This window comes from Meriones unguiculatus, chromosome 10 (assembly GCF_030254825.1).
Source record: "Meriones unguiculatus strain TT.TT164.6M chromosome 10, Bangor_MerUng_6.1, whole genome shotgun sequence".
Taxonomy (NCBI): Eukaryota; Metazoa; Chordata; class Mammalia; order Rodentia; family Muridae; genus Meriones; species Meriones unguiculatus.
The window spans coordinates 104,279,804-104,299,995 of NC_083358.1; the positions used below are offsets into that span (position 1 = coordinate 104,279,804).

Genomic DNA, 20,192 nt, shown 5'->3' on the forward strand with positions numbered 1-20,192 from the left:
GTGCTCTTTGGTATCCCAGGCAAGCACCCCAGTGGTAAATCAGTTCTTGGCACAGAGTTCAGCTATGTGTTTTAGCACTAAAGAAACATACACTGCGATTGTGGTAGCAGTAATCACACATAATGCAGAAGAGTCTACTCACTATTTTCATCTTTGTGTGGGGTATACTCTTGTAATTTTTGTTTTGTATGCATTAACCTGTTACTGTCCGCCTTTCCTCTGCCTCCAAGGAAAGAGCCTTGCAAATAATAGGGCTACAGATGGGCCAGAGGCTAAACAATAACCTTGAAGTATTCTTTCTTTATAGGCAGAGACTTGGGTAGCTGTCTTATAGGCTTTGTTGTATACGTTTGTTGGCCTTCATCCTCTGATTACATTTTTCTCTCTTGCTAGAGTTTGTACTCTTTGAGGGTGTGAACTGGCCTTATGTTTTTGACTGAGCATCTTATAACTAAAAACAGATGTGTAGTAAGGTTTTTGTGTGTGTGTGTGTGTGTGTGTGTGTGTGTGTGTGTAGTAAGGTTTAAGACATTTAGTAAATATTTTACTGAGTGAATTTTCAACCTTATGCCTACTGTATTCCTGGCCAAACATTGTTAATATTGCTGCTGAATGTGGGTTGACAGAACAAATGAAAACTCAGATTACAAAGCATTTTACCGTTAGGTACATTAAGTCCAGAGACAGACTCTTAAGTGAGCATTTATTTGAACTTCTTGAGAGGTTCTGCCCTTGGTTTCTGAATGTAGTTCAGTGGAAGGGTCTAAGCAGATTAGAGGGTCAGGGTAGGTCCTCAGTACTTACGTTTATGTCCCCTCATCTCCTTGAGGACACGGCCACGTTTCCATACTGGTGTTGGATATCCCTTTGTTCCTTGTAGGGCATCTCAGCACCTTTGCTTCAAGTAGTCTGGGCTCGAGTCATATTGGATGAAGCGCATAATGTGAAGAACCCTCGAGTGCAGGCCTCCATTGCTGTGTGTAAGCTCCAGGCGCAGTCCCGGTGGGCTGTCACTGGAACCCCCATTCAGAACAACCTGCTGGATATGTATTCACTGATGAAGTGAGTAAGCTCTTTGGGGTCATGTTAATGTGGGCCCCGCCCCTAGCTTGTAACCCATCATCATTATTTCATGTCACGTGATGAAGCTGCTTGTATGGCAGGTAGCCAGCTTTAAAGGCACAGAATGAATATTCATGAGAAAGTATCGATTCACAGGCTGATCCCAGTATTCCATATTTACACAAAAATATAGAGCAGCTTGCGTGAAAGGAAACTAAGGTCACCATTCTTCAGCTCAGTGGCTGTTTTAGGCTACTTAGCTTTAAAATACAGGGACTGGGGCAGGGTTGCAATTTATTTGAGGCAAAATGAAAGAAGGCTAATTTTTAAATGCTAATTTTTTTTCAAGTGAGGCCACAAAAGGCTTTGAGATTTCTTTGCTAACTTTGATGCTTCAGTAATAAATTCTAGCTGTCCGTTGTTTGTCCTGTTGTGACTGTTTTACAGTGCTCATGTAAAATGCACGATTTTACAATGTAATTTTCCTTACTGACTTGGGTTCTTTTGGCCTGTAGCAGACATTGCTATGGAATTCATTTTCAGATAGGCTAGGATGATAGGGGTAACGGTTCTGACTTGTTTTCATCTCTGAATACTTATCCTACCCTCTTCCATGTCACCTTACCTGATCTGTGTTTTTCCTGGCCCTAAAAAAGGTTTCTTCGCTGTTCCCCATTTGATGAGTTCAGTCTTTGGAAGAGTCAGGTTGACAATGGTTCAATGAAAGGAGGAGAACGGTTAAGCATTTTAACCAAGAGCCTTTTGCTGAGGAGAACAAAAGACCAACTGGATTCCACTGGTAAACCTTTGGTAACCAGATTTCTACCTATCCCCTGGTCCATGGAGGGCAGGTGGCCAGGACCTTAGCTGGATCAGCCTCTCAGTCAGGAGCCTCCTTCTGAGGAGACACCTTAGCGTGGTCCCTGGTGCTATGTTAGCTCAGTCCTTTCCAGGGCCGTGGGGGCCTGGTGCAGAGGGCCATCGTGCTAAGGGGATAGCTCGGAAGTGATCAGTAGTTTGGAGCTTCATAGCAGACTCCTGTCATTCCTCCAGGTGCCACTGCCCCTGCGAAGATGTCAGCTGCACCGTTTAAAGCTTTCTGAGGATGAGCGGGCTGTTTATGATGTCTTTCTTGCAAGGTCAAGGTGTGTGCCATGAAGAAGCACCTTCTCTTGTGCTTTCTTCTCCTTTCTCGGCTTGATGAGTCTAGGCTTACATTCCGTAAGTTTCACATACGACACTAACAAATTACGTCTTTATTTTCCAGAAAACCCCCAAACTGTTTCTTTTTAATTCCTTTTTTGCTCACTCCTTTCTCCTTCTCTTATCTCTGACTCTCATGCATACTGAAGGCAGAATTTTGACCCTACTTTTAATTGGCTTCTTTACATAGAAATTGGAGGGTGTGGAATCTGTCTGCTTTTTGGGGGGGAGGGCTGTACTGGATAAGGACTCTCTTTGACCTTTGACCCACCACTTGTCATCTCACTGGAGCTTAAATAAAAAGCAGCTTTGTAATCTTTAATATTGTTTGTTCTTTGCACTTTCTCCAGAACTCTTGTTCTCAGAATTCTCCATTTGCTCCTTTCTATGTGGCACTTTTTGTTTTCAAGATTATACTTTATACTTACTCTGCACTCTTCACATTTTTTTTGTTTTGTAAATAATAATAATTGATTATTGCTCTGCTTATGGCTCACGTCTGCGGTAAGCTGGACATCATTTAACCAGTGCATTCTCTATCCTGCCCAGGCCCCACCCGGAGTTAAGCAGCAACCACTATAAGCAGTGGTTGTAACGTGTGTGCTTCCTTTTTGATCTGAGACAGGTCAGCGCTCCAGTCCTACCTAAGGAGGCAAGAAGGCAGAGGCAGTCACTCTGGAAGAAGTCCGGATAACCCATTCAGTAGAGGTAAGCCAGGGGACACTCAAGTGTGTATAGCTGCTGAAAGTGGGAGTTTTAGCCATTAAAATAACAGACAAGTTTCGGGCCCCAAATCAGGGAGACCACGTTTTATCAAAGCCTGTTAAGCCAGAGAGAAATACACTGATCTGAAACCATAAGGACTTCTTTTTGCTTTCTAAATCTACATTATGAAACACAAAGAGGCCAACAGAAAACCTAGTATTTCATGACTTCAGAAAAAATGTTATAGGGCTGCCAAGAAGTCTCAGTTGGGGATGGTGCTTGGCACCAAGCCTGACGACCTGAGTTCAATCCCTGGGCCCCGTGTAGTGGAGGGAGGGTGAGGCTGACTCGGCAGGTCGTCTTCTGACCTCCACATGAATACCTTGGCACACATACCATCCCAAACCCCAATTTTTTGTTTGTTTGTTTTGTTTTTTGTTTTTTTGAGACAGGGTTTCTCTGTGTGCCTTGACTGTTCTGTACTCACTTTGTAGACCAGGCTGGCCTCAAACTCATAGAGATCCTCATGCTTCTGCCTCTTCAAGTGCTGGGGTTGCAGGTGTGCACTACTGCACCCAGCTGTTTCTTGTTTCTTGTTTTCCTTCTTTTAAAGTATGTTATAGCTAAATTATTGAACCTCAGATAAAAAAAAAAAAAAAAAAACGTTTAAATAGCCTCAGTCAGCTCCCAGTTTCCTGTCTTAACCCTTGCATTGTCTCCTGGGGCTTGTCTTGTCTCTTGGAAGTGGCTCAGGAGTTCGGGTCCAGTGTGCCCCGGCGCCCCGCTGCAGTAGACTCACAGAGACCCAGCACTGTCCACGTCCTGTCCCAGCTCCTGCGGCTTCGCCAGTGCTGCTGCCACCTTTCTCTACTGAAGTCGGTGAGGGAAGGCTCTAGTAGTCTGTTGTCACCTCTATAGTCAAGGAGAGGCTGGTCTGGAGGGCCCCTCTGTGGGATGGCGAAGGGACTTCCTTCTTACGCTTGATCTGATCTTAATGTTTATTCGTTCTCATGATTTCCAAGGCCCTGGACCCGACAGAGCTGGAGAGCGAAGGCCTCGTCCTGTCCCTGGAAGAACAGCTCAGCGCTCTGACCTTGTCTAAAGTCGATGTCTCAGAGCCCTCACCCACGGTTAGCCTTAATGGCACGAGCTTCAAGGTGGAGCTTTTTGACAACACACGAAGGAGCACCAAGGTACTTTTGTCACAGAGAGACGGAATTACCTTCTTTCCTACGTTGGATACCTCAGTTGTGCTCATGGGAAGAGCCATGTAAGAGCAGAGTTAGACGGTCAGAGTTGCATTCCCCTCTAGTCTTAAAGCCTCAGTTTGTCACAGAGAACCCTAAGCCTTCATGGTGGGCTTTGGGAGAATGATTTGGGACAGCTCTCATCAAGATTCTTTATCACAGATTACTAGTCAGGGCTGCCAGTGCTAGCAATGGGAAGTGAGTCCATGCAGTTTGTCCAGGGAAAGCTTGGAAGGAAAACTTGGTTGCTGTGTCCTTGCCTCGTGCTCAGCTGATGTTTGTTCACATGGTCTCTCCACATGAACCTATGAGTGGATTCAAACCATGGTAGGCTTCATGTAAGCAGGGAACAGCTTAAAGCCTGCAGAGCTCTTCCACTTCTGTGAGTGGCAGGCTAGAACCGTCCCTCCTCCAGCAGTGGTCTTGGCACGTAGCCCACACTGAGCTGGGGAGGCTTTCAAAAAGTAACACCCGTGATACCCCAACAATATACCCAACCAAGTCCCGAACAATGACAATACCAAATAGACTTGCTAACGTTTAAGTGGGAATCTCACGGGGTCCTACCCCTAGCAAAGAACTGTAGGCAGCCAAAGACTGCAGCTTAGACATGAGGCAGCCTCTCCCAGGGAGGAGGCCCCTAAGCGGTTATCCAGTTCAAAGTAGTTAGCCTCAAATCGTACATACACAAGCCAGACTAAACGGACTAAGTCGGTTAGACTTACACATTCGTGTGTATGCATATAACAAGGATTAAAAAGAGGCCATCAATTTAAGAGGAAGCAGGAGGGTGCATGGAGAGATTGAGGCGAAGAATGGCCAAGAGGTAGTGATGCAATTATATTTTCATTAAAAATTAGTAAAAAAAATATTAAAAAAAAAACATGACATTAAGCTGACACTGAAAATGATATTCTCAAATAGAGGGAACAGTGTGACCTACTGAGTAAGGGATTTCTGTATGATTGATGTGTCCTTTGAGGAGAGCATAGTGAGGAATGACCAGCTCAGAGGGCCAAGCAGCATGGATCCAACAGGTCATTTTAGAGGCTTGGGCTTTATCCTCAGTGGGAAGTCATGGAGAGGAGGAGGGCAGCCAGCGTACATTGAAGAAACGGCCTTCTGGCTGCAGGAGTGCGAGTAGACAAGCCAGGCCACAGGCTGTCCAGGAAATTGCTTCTGTAATTTAGGGAGAGAAGAGGAGAGAAAATGGCTTAAACTGCACTGTTATGTGGCCTTTCCCAGGTGTCCTCTCTGCTGGCAGAACTGGAGGCAATCCAAAAAGGCCCAGGGTCCCAAAAGAGGTGAGCATCATGTCACTGCTTCTGCAAGGGAAGTTGATGTTTGTGATGCTCTCAAGTCTTAGCTCGAGTCACGCCCCACAGAATGCTCTGAGGTTTTGGTATAAACTCCTGTAACTTCTAGTTAGAATATTGTACGTTGAACAGGATCCTCGGCTTACCACACACCCTGAGGATCTAGGTAAGGTGATACCTGAAACAGTAAAAGAAGAGAGACTCATGGGAGGGGAGCAGGAAGTGACAGTTCATAACTCAAACAGGGAGCATAGCAGGGCTGTTTCTGAGCTGCTCAAGCTTGGGCTTAGGGTCGAGCGGCTTTGTTTTGTCCTTTGCTGTGCTGTCACGTGTAAAACACATAGACACAGAAACATCTGTATTACACAAATGCGTCTGTCTGTATGAAGTGGTTTCTCATAAAACTGTTCAAGCTCTGGTTAAGACATGTTTGGGGTGAACAGCCTAGCAGCTGTTCCGGTGGTCACAGGACGATTAGCTAGTGTCCCTTTTCTGCAGGACCATGGGTTTTTAGATGACCACTAGAACCCCAGACAAAATACAGCTGGGGCTATTAGCTCTATTGGCTGTATTTAGCCTTGCCAGTCCCTTTTTACTGACTCTGACACTAAGTAAGAGTGGAGCTTCTGAGTAGATAGATCATAAACTTAAATGACCTTAAGCATGACCTTAAATCGTGTGCCTGTACTAGTTTCATGTCACTACTGTGAAAGGCCCCACGGGTGGCACTTAGAAAGCAGACAGATTGTGTGTACCTCATATGGCTCTGGAGGCTCAGGCTGAAGGAGTAAATGGCATTAGCAGGGTATACATCCAAACAAGCAGTCACGTGTCAAGGCAGGAAGAGGTGAGATCTGCAGTCCCCTTAGAGGACTGCCTCCCCCAGGCTCTACCTCATAACCATTCACAGCTCCCCACAACACTGCCACCCGAGGATCAAGCCTTTACACACAGGTCTTTGGGGGACACTATTCGAAGCACAGCATGATCTTGCTCTTCAGGTAACAGGCGTTTGTCCTGTGTGCATTTTGTAACTAATCTTGACACCAGCAGCGTTCCTGCTGCAGAGGAGACTGCTTAATCTTTTGGTGTCTTTGTTTCTGTTTTTTTTTCATTTCCTCCTCTCTAGTGTCATTGTCTCCCAGTGGACTAGCATGCTACAAGTGGTAGCACTGCACCTCAAGAAGCGCCAGCTGACGTATGCCACCATCGATGGCTCTGTCAAACCCAAAGAGAGAATGGACTTGGTGGAGGCGTTTAACCACTCCCGGGGGCCTCAGGTACAATCTGGGCACAGCAGGCCTGTGCAACCAAGGAGCAAACTGTTCATAGTTACAGAGCAGCATAATGTAGCAATTCAACTTAAAAAATACTCAGTCTTGATCCTTCCAAATGTTTATAATTTTTTAGACATTCATTAAGGGTCCTTACCAAAATGCCCAAGTGCTCTAAAGAGAATAACTTATAGGGACTGACCTGAAGGGTCTGCAGAGCAGGTTGGGATTGCAAGAATCTTGGTAGAGGAGGAAGCCTTGCTTTTTATGAGATGTGGGAGAACAGGGCTGTGTCATAGCTAAGAGGGATTTAGGAAGCACTAGCTGAATGGAAGGAAGGACACTTCAGCTGGGGGTTGGGGGCTCAGTCTTACGACTAGTCATAATTTGGTTAACACAGAGTTGGCCAGCCAGGATCCGAAGTACAGTGTTTGTATGTTTTGGCAGACTGCTTTTTGAGGCTGACCCTCATGTGAGATGTGAGATTTCTTTTAAAGGTGAGGTATGAGAAATGGCATCTTATAATGTTTCAAAACATTACACTGGAGGAGGTTCAAAAGAAGCATGCTTCCTGTGCTTCCTGACTTTCTTGAACTAGAGACAGAAAGACGCTGGGTAGCCCTCTTTCTGTCCCTACTAGTAGCCACCATAAAGACAAAGGAAAGGGCTGCTTTGGCTTGTGTTTCGGGGGCTGTCAGTAGTCTATGCTTAGCCAGCCCTGCTTTGGGGCTTCTCATGGGAGCCTATCATGGTGGGATTGTATGGAAGGAAGCAACCACACATATCAGCAAGGAAGTAAAGAAGAAAGAGTCAAGGGCCATTATACCTTTCAAAGGAAGTAGAAGTTCCCAGTGACCTGAAGATCAATAGTACCAACCCCATAAAGATTCCACCACCTCTGACCTAGCACCATGACGGCGACCAAGCTTTTGCCGCTTGGCTTTGGGGCACAGAAGACCCAGCCTACGGCAGATGTTTTAAAGAGCAAGTGTGTGAAAGCTAATTTTCTGTCTCCTTTCAAAGGTGATGCTAATCTCCCTCTTGGCTGGCGGTGTTGGACTCAATCTGACCGGAGGAAACCACCTTTTCCTTCTGGACATGCACTGGTAATGTCAGGATTTTCCTGTCACAGCACAGCAGGGAGAGCAGTGGTAACAGGGCCGCAGCCTGAGAGTGCCTTTCTAGAATGTCATGGAGAGATTGTGCATCACCCGTCTAAGTGGTGTGTAAGGCTGGCTGACGCTCCAGGACTGCTGAGTGAACGTTTCATGACAGCCTCAAGTAGTTCATGATTTTATTAACTCTTTAAAAATATCTAGCATCATTTTCCCCATAAGAACAAGGCGCACAGGTACCTCTCACGACTAAGAGTTATATCGCTCTTTTTGGTGCCTCTGGCATACCATTTTCCAGACATAGTTGTTGAAGAATCAGGGAGGCCGCAACCTTAGAAGCCTTAGTCCAGGAGGACGAAGCGGGTTTTCTAATGGTGGTGAGGTCACATGTTGCTAGGTGGAGTCTCATAGTGCCAGTCTCTGATGCTCAACCTGGCAAACTGGGAGTGCTGCCGCCGGCTTTGTCTTGTTCTGCAGTGCTGTGGACTGAGCCCAGGGCCTTGTATACTTAGCCCACCTTTCCTTCTTACTCTTTACCCTGAGATGGGGTTTCACTAGTAATGCAAGCTGGCTTTGAACTTGGTCTAGCTTTGAACTTGTAGTGTCCAGGCAGGCCTGGCATTTGTGGTCCTCCCGCCCCAGTGCTGTAAAGAGCTGGCACTTCAGGCCTGTACCATCGTACTTTTTATTTTTACCAGGCACTGTTTCTGGAATGATGTGTCTGATTCTCCACACAGCCTCAGCTGAGACAAAGAGGCCAGCTTGCTCAGTCTTGTGGAGAATGTGTGTAGATTTACTTAGGATTACTAACACATACAGAGAAGTGAGAAAAATATACTAGGAATTACATCAGTTTTGAGATGGAGAAGTACTATCCTGATTCTAAAGAGGTAAGATGAGGTTAGTTTAGAGTTGAGAATGAGAATTTGTAAGGATGGGAACAAATTGACTTCACTGAACACTAAAGTTGAAAGAAATATTTGAGACTCTTAACTAGCTCTTAGGTTCCAAGGAGGTTCTGAAGCCTGGAAGGTGTGGTTAGGTAATCTTTTGTGGTCATCCAGCTAGTAAAGGCTGGGTGGGCATCCAGGTGTCCTTTCCGCTCCTCACAGGGACTGACTGAGGACAGTGGTAAGAATCATTCAGAGTCTGTCCCAGATTCTCAGTAGTGGGTAAAAGATACGGGCTTTTCAGGTCAGTGCCTCCTAGAATAGGGTTGACGAACATCTGTAAGCATTTCACGCTTTGCAGGGCACATAGGTCTCTGTTGCACATCCTTTTGTTTTGTGCATGTGTGTGTGTGTGTGTGTGTGTGTGTGTGTGTGTGTGTGTTTAAGCCCCTTGGAAAATGTAATGACTATTTTTAGTTAAAGAAGCATACAAAAGTGGACTGTGGTCTAGACCTGGCAGTAGGCCACGGTTGTCAGGACATTGGTGTTTCTGAGTTATACCTCCCCTCTAATAGGAATCCCTCACTTGAAGACCAAGCCTGTGACCGGATTTACCGAGTAGGACAGGAGAAGGATGTTGTCATACACAGGTAAGCAAAGGCGCCAGGCCCCTTCTGCACGTCTTCCTTTGTGAAAGCCTTTCCTGGGAGTGTTTGCATAGAATAGCTGCTGTTCAGTGATCACAGCACTGATGATGGTCCACAGGCATTCCTGAGGAGATCTAGTCAGGAAGGGAAGAAGCAATCTGAGGTAACCTGTTGGTCGTGGCCAGAGAGCAAGCGTATTGGTGATAAGCCACAGGTCAACAGGGAGGCAGCTGGGAAAGGCCTGCTCCCTGTCCATCCCTTCCCCTTGTCTTTTTTAACTCTTAGTATGGCATAATCTCTGTTATACAGAAAAGAAAGTTTCTGTGTGGGGGTGTCGAGGTGGGGGGGTGTCTGTGTGTGTGTAAAGCGATCAACATCAGAATGTTAACATCAGTGTAACACTAGCCTGACCAAGCCATACTCACAGTGGTGTCCTTCACACCTGGAGCGCCCACACCTTGTGTAGAATTTGGTTGTCATGACTTTGTATCCTTTAGTCTGACACAGTGCCCCATTCTCTGATTTTTGGCATTGGCTTTGAAGAGTACAACCTGTTACTTTGCAGAATGCTCATCTATGGGGTCCCTCATGCCTTGAGGAACAACAGGACGTGTCTTACAGCTGCAGTCTGCATTTGCCATGGGCCCGGTGCATGACTGGGTCCAGTGCTGTCCACCCCGTTTCATATAAGCTGCCCTTGTTGAGGGTCACCAAAGACCTCCAAAATTTGCCAAGTTCAGTGATAGTTTTCCTGTCTTTAGCTCTTCTTCTCTGCCATTCCATATTTTCCTCCTTTAATTATATCACTCCAGTGAGTCCCAAACGTGTATTTTTAGTTCCACTGTCTCCTGAACTACCAACCTGGATATCTAGATAGATCCCTGCCAAATACCTAAACCTAAGTGTACAAGTGCTCATCCACCCTCATTCATCCGTTTGTACATTCAGACACCAAAATGAACACTTACTGAGCGCCCGGAGTGTGCCAAGTATAATTACACCCTCCAGGATAAAAATGTCAGTCTGAAATCTTTGCTTCCTACTGCCTCAGATTATCAGTATATGCGTGTGCGTTGTCTATATGAACAGCACCCAGAGGCTACACTCACTCTTCTCCCTCCTCCCACGCCAAGGCCTCCCCTTGTATTTTCTAGACTGCTAGCTATCCTTTCCTTCCATCCCCGCTGCCAGCTCCCTCTCCAGCTCTGCTGATTCTTGACCTCTGCACTGCCAGCAGAGGGCTCTTCCTGACGGGCCTGCTGGGACCTTCTTCCATGGCTCACTTCCTGTAGATTTGCTGTCAGTGTCTTGGCGTGTCCGGGACGACCATTGAGGATCTGGCCCACACCTCCTGAACTTCTGCCTCCAGGGGCCTTCACTGGACAGCATGATCTTCAGTTAAACGCACCATGTTCTGAAGCTCCGCCACTTTGCACACGTTCTCATTTCCCTAGGATGTGTGCCTACCCTGCCATCCCATCTAGGAAGCGCTGGTCATCTTCCTACCACGCACTGAGTTAGCTCTGATGGAGTCTGCCTTCACTGCACTACACAGATTGTCCTTGTAGCCTGGTTACACTCACATTCTGTTATTTCCCACAGGACACAGTATATGTATACATCAATACATACATACTTAGTTGGTACTTGAATGACAGTAGGGGACTTCTTCAATTTGAATAGCCCGGTTATGGTATGGATTAGCTAAGAAGATAGACACTCTCCACTTAAACACATACAGACACTCTCAGAAGCTTGACCTCTGAGGCCTTCTGACCTTGTCAAGATAAAGTTTGGGTAAAAGCTGGGCCTCTGTATTTGTTTTAGGTAGAAATACCTTCTGTAGTTACCCTCACTTCAAAAAGAAAGGAAGTCTGAGGTATATCACTATAAATGGATATATGTAATAGAAGTTATATGGATTTTTGGCTCTCTGGTAATCAGAGGGAAACATAAACAGTCCTCTTTAAAACTGAAGGGACATGAATGCATGCTTCGGTAAGCTCCTTGGACTCTGATGTTTATTATCATTTGTGCTTAGGTTCGTCTGTGAGGGGACAGTGGAAGAGAAGATCTTACAGCTCCAAGAAAGAAAAAAAGATTTGGCCAAACAGGTTCTTTCGGGATCCGGAGGCTCTGTCACCAAGCTTACACTGGCTGACCTGAAGATCCTCTTTGGCATCTAGCATCCTCTGCTGGTGCGGGTGTGTACTAGGCTCTGGAGTGATGCTCTCTCCCTGATCCTGGAGCCTTAGATTTCGTCTTATTCGAAGTGAGGCATGCTTCTATGCCAGGGACTGAAAAGGATGGTCACCTTGTTAACCATCTGTTTAGTCAATCACGTTTATCATTCAGCTTGTTGTTATTTCAGATTTAAGCCTGGCAGGAGGTACATGCCTATAATCCCAGCACTTAAGAGGCAAGAAGATGGAGGGTTCCGGGCCAGCCTGAGTTACAGACTCTGTCAAAACAAACCACAAAAGTGCTTTGAAAGCCAGTCATGGAGTCCATAATTATAATTCCCAACACTCGAGAGGCTGAGGAAGGATTGTGAGTTAGAGGCCAGCTTATATTACAGGGAAAATTCCAAGCCAGCCTGGGCTACAGAGTGAGATCATGTCTTAGAAAAACCAAACCAAACCAATGAAAGCTTTGGTGTTTGATGGTCTGGGAAGATAAGTCTGGAAGAACTGTACAAATGCTTTGGTAAAGCTCAGCAAGTCATTCCACACACGGTGACAAATGCCTATAATCCCAGCGCTTTGGAGGCAAAGGCAAGAGGATCTTGACTGAGGTTTGCCTGGCTTAACATAGTGAGTTCTTTGGCAACCTGAATTACATGGTGAGAACCTATCTGTCAAATAGCCCCAAAGCCCCATGTTGCCACATTCTTGGCTGATGGTCCAGATATTTCACATATAAACAGATATTGAGTACTTATCATTGTATCATCTAACATCTGTCATTTAGCCTGTGTATCACTGTTTTCATTTAGGAATATACCAACATCAGTGTGACTGTGTCACTCAGTGTCATCACTGTGTCATTTAGTATTTGTACCATTTGGTATCACAGTATTTCTATTATATATTATTTGTATTATTTAATGTGTATCAATTTTAGTTGTCATTTGCATTTAATACTGTTGTATCATTTAATTTTTACCATTGCACCACATTGTTTTATCATTGGTAGGCTAATAAATGTGTTCAACAGTGTCACAGAGATAATGCTATGTGTTCAACAAACCCCATCTCCTTTTCCTCAGAGCATCAAGGGACCACCTGTTGCAGGTTAGTTCTAGCTGGGAGAGCATGGAGAGAAGTGATGTGAAGAAATAGGCTATCTTGTGCAACTTTCCAAATGTTTCTTCTTGGTGTGTCTGTAAACCTGCTGGAGGTACAATCTGAAGGAAAGATGACGTGGCCTTGGTTAGGGTAAATAACATTAGATCGGGGAATCTCCTGATTTTCTTTTTAAAAATGTTTGAGATTTCACACCATATCCTCCACCATAGCTTTTCCCTCCAAACTTCACGTACTCTTTTTAAACCCAAGTCTACTCAGTGCTGACAGTGTGTTCACAGGGGTGTGCACTGGAGCACTGGCCACCTATCAGAGGTTGCATTCCTGAAGCTGTAGTGGAAGTTTTGGTTATTTATCTAAGTATGTTTTTGTTGTAACTCAAGAGTGGGGTTCGGGAAGCCACAGCCGATAACAGCCTCATGAGAGGGCGAGTGATCTTTGTTAGGTGGAAACTGCGTTGTGTGTGGAGGGGAGGGGGCATTGTTTTTGCCAGCTGAAAAACATCCTTGTGCGGAGTCTGAGAAGGTATAAATAGGAGCCCAGAGAAAGAAAGGATGCTTTGAGACATGCTATACTGAATGCTTCAAGGAGGTTGCTGTCGCCCCTGCTGCTACTGGTCTTTGTTGCTGTGTTTGCTATTGGTAATCCCAGCACTCAGGGAGACAGAGGCAGGCAGATCTCTGTGACACAGTTTGAGGCCTGCCTGGTCTACAAAGTAAGTCCAGAGCAGCCAAGGCTACACAAAACTCTGTCTTGAAAGCCAAAAAAAAAAAAAAAAAGCCTACATGAAGCAAACTGACACCATCCCTCCCCAACAGCCATCGGTTGCCGCTCTGAAGCTATGGAGTGGGAATGTATAAGACCCTCCCCATCCATGCTGGGATCTGGCTGGCTTGATCTTATTCATAAGTCACAGCTCCTGTGAGTTTACATGTGCAGTGGCCTTTCATGTCATAACCATGTTCAGTGGTCCCCCACTGTCTATAGAAGGATCATCGTGGAAGGGGGTGGGCATAAAGAACATGAGTTCTGAACCTAATTTGGGCTCTAGACCGTTTTGCCAGAGTGACTGTGAGGACTAGGTCCTCTGTTGTACACTCTTTACCCGCCTCACCTACACTGGACTGGGTCATGATAGGCAAATCATTTAATGTTGAGATTTGGGGTTATCACCATGATGACTGGTATATAATGTGAGAACCATCTATCAGGAAACTCTAGTTAGAGTATTCTCCAAGACCCTGCTAACTTCTGCAAGGAGAACAAAACACTTTCCTAGAGAGCCCTTTGTGTTTCCTCCTTTGCGTTGGATAAAGACATGAACCCAGTCGGTTTGGCTTGAGACTCTGCAGTCTATTCAGGAAAGGCTCCTTGCAAAAGCAGGACCTAAAGACTTAAAAAGGACTTAACGCACAGGAGGGGAGACTGCAAATATAGAACTCTTTAAATCTGGTCTCTCCTTAGCTGTTTGCACAGCTAGTTAATACAAGTTTTAAAAATTTCATATTTTGGTCTCATTTATAAGGCAGTCCTTGTTTTCAGAACTTAACGTCTACAATAAGATTCCTGATGAAATAAAGGTGGTAAAATTACCCTTTTGAAGTTACGAGATCAAAGGAATGATAAGACACTTGAAAGGTAATGGCTCTTAGCAAGCATGTCCAAGTCTGGCAGGCCATTAGCTGAATGCCATAGACTAGTTACAGGTCCTGTGGGCATCACAGCTTTCCATCTGTATACTGTATGAATTAGCATGTATCACATATTAAGTTCATACTAAACATTTGAACTTAGTAACAAATGTGCATGGTTTAACCTTTCTTACCAGGCATATCAGCGGTGCCTGTGAGGTGAACACTGTCCATGCCAAGCACTGTTTGACAGAGTCCTAACTTCCAAATGTAAGTCTTTATTTGGAGAATGCAGAGATTCTAACCTAGCTTCAAGGCCAATTGGCAAATGCTTAAAAGGTGGACTCTGGGTTTCTTAAAGCCCTCCCTTCGTTTTTCTCGTTCTGATGACAAGCTGACAAAGCTTCCTCACTGTGTCTGAGGGTGCTAAGTGCTCCTACCAAAGTAGATGCTGGTGATGTCTGTGGAGGTAGAAAATGTGGAACTGTCTGATGGGATGGACTTCACCAAATGTGCTCTTAAATCTTAGTCCCAGGACACACATCTATGAAATAATGCTATGTGTGGCCTTCTGGTGTCCGTTTCAAGATGAGGTTCACTTTGTTCTAGGGTCCTGGGGGCTGACTCTGGGGCCGGCAGCTAACAAGCACTCATTACTGGGCTACTTCCCCAGCCCCCACTTTATTTTCAAATTTTGATTTTTGGGGGCATTTACAGTCAAGTCCACGCTTCATGCATGCCAAGCAAGTACTACACACCTGGGCTGTACCCAGTCTTCATGTTCCTTTTAGTTTATAAGAATCAAGTAATTATTGTTTCGTATTTTTTGAGATAGGGTCTCTAGTTCAGGCAGACCTTGAACTTGTGGTAACCCTCCTGCCTCGGCCATTTGAGGGCTAGGATTAAAGGCATTAGCCACCATGCTTGGCTCAACTAATCAATTTCTTCGTAAAATGCTGAGTTTGCACCCCAATCAGTGGGCAGCACCTTACAATGTAGTGACCTAATTGCTGCGCTGAGGCCTGCTGACATCACCAAGCCTTCGCAGGAACCTCCACAGCCAGTTTCTTCATCTGAGTTGGCCATGAACAGTCTGAGTAATAAACCCTCTCTAAGTCCTAAAGTGCCATATCGGTACTAGTGACAGTGCTGTGGGACATGCTAAAAGAAGCATGCAGAACACAGGTGCAACCGGCAGAGCCACACTGAACAACTGTCACCAGGGCACAAAGTTCAAATACCAAATTTACAAGGAGTTTCCTTCATGGAGGTTTACGGTTGACTTTTCTCTTGAATGTTGATCAAATAAGAACACACATCAACATACCATGGCCATGTGGCATTCTAGGCCCTTTCAAACCCCATCAAGGACTCCTCTTGACACGCAGCTGGAAACAGCAATAGTCACAATGACACCTTTATGGAATGTGAACCCCTTTCTTTGGCAACCATGTGGGTTAGTGTTTTTGTTTTATTTTGAACTCAGGGTCTTGCTATACACCTTGTAGCCCAGGCTGCCTCGATATCCTGAGTGCTGGGAATTATAAGCACATTCTACCATGTCTTCTTCTAATGTTTGACTGTGGCCCCTTATACATAGTGTTAGATCCTTGGGGGGTATCGCTTGCTCAGTGACATGGCTCTTTGCAGGACTCCCAGGTGAATCAAGAGGCTAATTGTGGGACCAACAGCAATGTGTGGCCTGTTCTCTGAAGCCTTGTTTAATTTCTTGGAGTTGAGTTTATGGAATGGGACACTCTACTGCTACTGTCCAGCTTGTCTTAGTGAAGTTTCCAGTCTTCAGATAAAACATGGCTGAAACCAACTTGGAGAGAAAGGGTTTATTTCCGTTTTCAGTTCCCAGGTCACACTCTATCACTGGGGGAGGTCAGGACAAGAACTGAATCAGAGGCCACGGAGGAGTGCTGCTTCCTGGCTTGCTCTCCATGGCTACTGAGCCTGCTTTCTTATACCACCCAGGACCATCAGCCCAGGTGGCACCGCCTGCATAAATCATTAACCAGGAAAATGTCCTACAGGCCAATCATTTTCCCAGATGACCCTGTTGACTAGTTGACCCTGTTTCCCAGTTGACCGACTGACCAGCACACATCATCAAACCCTTGAAAAATATAGGAAGAAAAAGAAAGCATGTATGTAAGCACAAAGGGAAATTATAGAATTCTTTGAATTCTTGGGCATGTAATTTATATTAGAATGTTTTCATCAATAAAAATAAAATTAGGGCTGATTAAGTGCAGTGTACTATAGGAGTCCATTACCATGAGGGATAGGCAGGAAATGGAAAAAGCCTGCCCTAGGGAGGAAACAGGTAATGGCCATGGAATATGCTTACTATCTTGAGTCCTTTCTACCCAGGTTTCATAGCTAAATCCAAGCGTAGGTGGAGATGTCTAAGAAAGGAAGGATGGGTGGTATGTCTTATTCAATTACTTGCACATTAAAATATGTATCATGTACCTACTGTGTGCAAGGCTCTGCTGGGTACTCCCATTATAAGGGGAGGCAAAGCCTACCTTCCCCAGCCTTAGCATTGCACATTAATAAGACTGCCTGTACTGGCGCTTGGAGGTGAGAGCTGAGGTAGAGGTCCTGTGTAGCTGCAGGGTCATCACAGAAACTGACCTGTGAGAGCTCCAAGGCGGTGATAAAGGAGTGCCTTATCAATTATAGGAGCTGACACAGCACAGTGGATTGCCTCTTCCTCTGTTCTGCTTCTAACTGGCATTCTCTTTATCCAGCCACACCGGCCACAGGTACGAATCCTTAGAGTAATGCTGAGCAATGACAGCAGGGAGATAAGAGGATGGGTGGACTGGCAGATATATGGGTGTTTCTTTTCCAAGACAGGCAAGGTGTTTATCCTATTACAATATCCCAGAGGACCAAGACTAATTTGTGGCTTTTTTTTTCCCTTGGCAGTAACGGCAGCCACATCACAGAGCTGCATCTCCATGCTTCTGTGTGCACAGCTCAAAGTTCTGACAGTCCCTAAAACCTCCAATTCTTCTCTCCTCACTGTGGAGTTTGAGGTTCTTCAGATTGCTCTGACTTTCAGAAGCTCTTTCAGCTGCGAGAGAATCTAGATTAAATTGGGCCTCAAGGAAGAACCCAACCACCCCTACTGCCACAGAGACTGAATATTTTCCACAGAATTGTTAACAGCCCTGGGATATGCTTACTATCTTGAGACCTTCTTTCTGCCTCAAGACAAAGTATTAGGCAGAACCTAGATGCTCTGCCAAAACCACATCTTTGCTCTAGAGATGCAGCTTCACCCACAGAAAGTTGTCCAGTTGTTGCAACCTCTCCCAGGGAGACGCGTGAGCCTTGATGCGCTGACTCATAAACGCACCCGGGGAAAGATGATGCAATTCAAGAGACTTCATGGCAGAAGACTCCCTAGATGTCTGAGGTAATTGGAAAACTCAAAGCTGGTCCCTTGGGTGTTCATAATTTATCCAACAAGTTTGATAGAAGGTTAAGATTTCTTTTTTACCAAGTGGAATTTGGTTAAATTAGGAGTACTTGGACTTGGGAGAATGGAAGCCATAAAAACATATAAAGTAAAACCAAACTGAAACCTCTACCAATTTTTACTTTTATTTATTCAACATACTGTTCTCAACTATGAGCCAAAACCTGTCCTGCATGGGGATAATACAGTGACTGAATGTCAAGTTCTTGTCCTCAGGGACAGAGTTCAGTACAGCAGATATTATATATATATATGGTGAAGAAGCTGAAGCAGGAGGAATGCCTTCTCCTGGGTGGGATACTGCTATTTTACACAGGGTATAAAATAGGGACCTCACTAATTCGATGGTGGTTGACACTAAAGCAGAAACTTGAAGAAATCGGAGTGAATCAAGAGGTATGCATCTTCGAGATAGAAGGCTAGCTACTGTAAAGGCTTCAAGGTGAGGCTGTTCTGAGCATGAGGAGCACCCAGCAGGGCCACTGTGCCTGGACAGAGGACAGAGGCAGCTGGGAGGAAAAGAACATGGATCATGCCAGTCACGCATGGTAACGTGAAGCATGTATACTGACTGTTCTGATTAAGACGTGAGGCCACTGGAGGGGAATGAGCAGAATGACGTGACTTTTGAGGGGCTCTCTACTGGGGGAATAGAGTGTACGGTGGCTGGGGGAGGGAGGCGGAAGCAGGCTGCTTAGAAGGCAGCGACAAAACTTTGATGTGGGAAGTCCTGGCATCTCAGGACAGCAGCAGTGGACGCGGAGAGGAGTCAGAGGTAAGGCTGACAGGAGTTCCCTATGGTTGGATATGGGATGTAATACACACGATGTTTTCAAGGCTCCCCCATCTAAGGACAGACTTGTGTTTTTCTTTTCCAGTGCAGGAGGACCATAGGAGGAGCAGTTTGGTGATGGCGGGCAGGAGGAAGTGAGAACTGGGCACTGGAAGTCATTTAAATTCAAGTGAGGTGCTTACTGTACACAGGTGGAGATGTGATGAAAGCCATTAGACATTATAAATATTTAGAGAGCAGACCTAGAGGGAAACTTGGGAGTCACCGTGTGTAAGTCAGAATGAGATCTTGGAAACAGAGGAAGGAAATGGAAGAAGTGCTTTTCAACTCTACTGAGCATTTACAAACCAGGGAAGTGCAAGAATGCACAAAGGACCCTGGGAAGGAATGGTTGAGAAGAATGCAGGAGTGATGCGTCACCAGTCATCAAGATGGCACTTCAGAGAGGTGTCACATGTTCCATTTGCTGCAGAAAGCTGTCCTATCCTGCACAGTTGAACAAACTGACCGGTGACCTCACTCGATACTGCTAGAGCCTGTATCCCCAAGATCCTGCCAGACATTCCTCAGGGAGGTGGGGTGGGCCAAAATCACCTCTGGCTGAGAAGCAGCCATCTCAAATCAGCAGTGGTAAGCTCAAGAGGTGCCCAACTCTCGGCCCAGAGACAAAGAGTGGGGAACAGACAACCACTAGCTGGAGGGGTGATGGGCAGTGGGATCTTCTGGAAGCATCAGATTTTGCTCACACAACGGGGCGAAAGGGAAATGTTCCCAGAAAAGGAAGAAATTGAATATCTTAATGTCTGTGGCTGCCATGAAGCAGCTCCAACGAGGACATGTATTCTGCGGAGACCAGCTGTCCACTTGCTTCCCTTCCTTTGCTTTGCCCAGGTCATGCCAATGAGTCATTGCTCCCAAAGAGACCTTATAATGCCAATTGTGATAGCAATATTTAATGTGTTCTGAGCTTACTGCTACATAAGAAATTAAGAATCCCAGAGCACAAAATGTATAAGGGAAGACATTGGCCAGGCTGATGCAGTACCAAGTCTTCTTCCCGGAACCCTATAGCCACTGGGGGGGCACCCTGCAGAGTCAGTGCTTTCAGTTGCTGGGGATAGACACAGCAAAAACCCTCTAGTAAGTCAGAGCTGCCAGGATGGAGAACTCTCCATCATGACAAGCTCTCTCTACACCATTCCTCCTTATTGACTGTCTACTTGTAAGCCCCACACATGCGTCACCACCTAGGCTCTCACCTAAACAGCAAAATCACTTTACAATGGTCCTAAACCGTGTGCTGGAAAAAAAAAACACTGAAAGTATACTAACAAAAAGTGAATGGGACAAAGGGTTTGCATTCTCTGGGAGAAGTAAAACTCTAGCTCAGGGATAAACTGAAGAGGTTGTAATACAATGAAAAGTAAGGAGATAAAGTCCTCCTGCTCCATGCTGGTATGTTCCCACAGCAGACTCCTTGGTGTCTGTATGAAACAGAGAGGAGC

At 45.5% G+C, this 20,192-nt stretch overlaps 1 protein-coding gene across 2 annotated transcripts in view; it reads left to right on the forward strand.

Moving 5' to 3' along the window:
• The window catches only part of Ttf2 (transcription termination factor 2), a 37,020-nt gene extending 16,867 nt beyond the window's left edge, over window positions 1-20,153 (forward strand). The window contains exons 13-25 of one of the 2 annotated variants that reach the window (XR_009594799.1): window positions 881-1,062; window positions 1,719-1,872; window positions 2,116-2,207; window positions 2,891-2,973; window positions 3,716-3,849; window positions 3,993-4,163; window positions 5,463-5,521; window positions 6,663-6,813; window positions 7,831-7,913; window positions 9,388-9,462; window positions 11,501-11,663; window positions 17,339-17,831; window positions 18,773-20,153. Coding sequence is in view for 1 of the 2 variants with exons in the window: in XM_021650500.2 (XP_021506175.1) it covers window positions 881-1,062; window positions 1,719-1,872; window positions 2,116-2,207; window positions 2,891-2,973; window positions 3,716-3,849; window positions 3,993-4,163; window positions 5,463-5,521; window positions 6,663-6,813; window positions 7,831-7,913; window positions 9,388-9,462; window positions 11,501-11,645 (1,329 nt within the window). In the remaining variant the exon portion in view is untranslated. Of the gene's footprint in view, window positions 1-880; window positions 1,063-1,718; window positions 1,873-2,115; window positions 2,208-2,890; window positions 2,974-3,715; window positions 3,850-3,992; window positions 4,164-5,462; window positions 5,522-6,662; window positions 6,814-7,830; window positions 7,914-9,387; window positions 9,463-11,500; window positions 13,547-17,338; window positions 17,832-18,772 lie in introns of those variants that run through there. The other variant, XM_021650500.2, reaches the window with a different exon arrangement.
• The last annotated feature ends 39 nt before the right edge of the window (window positions 20,154-20,192 follow it).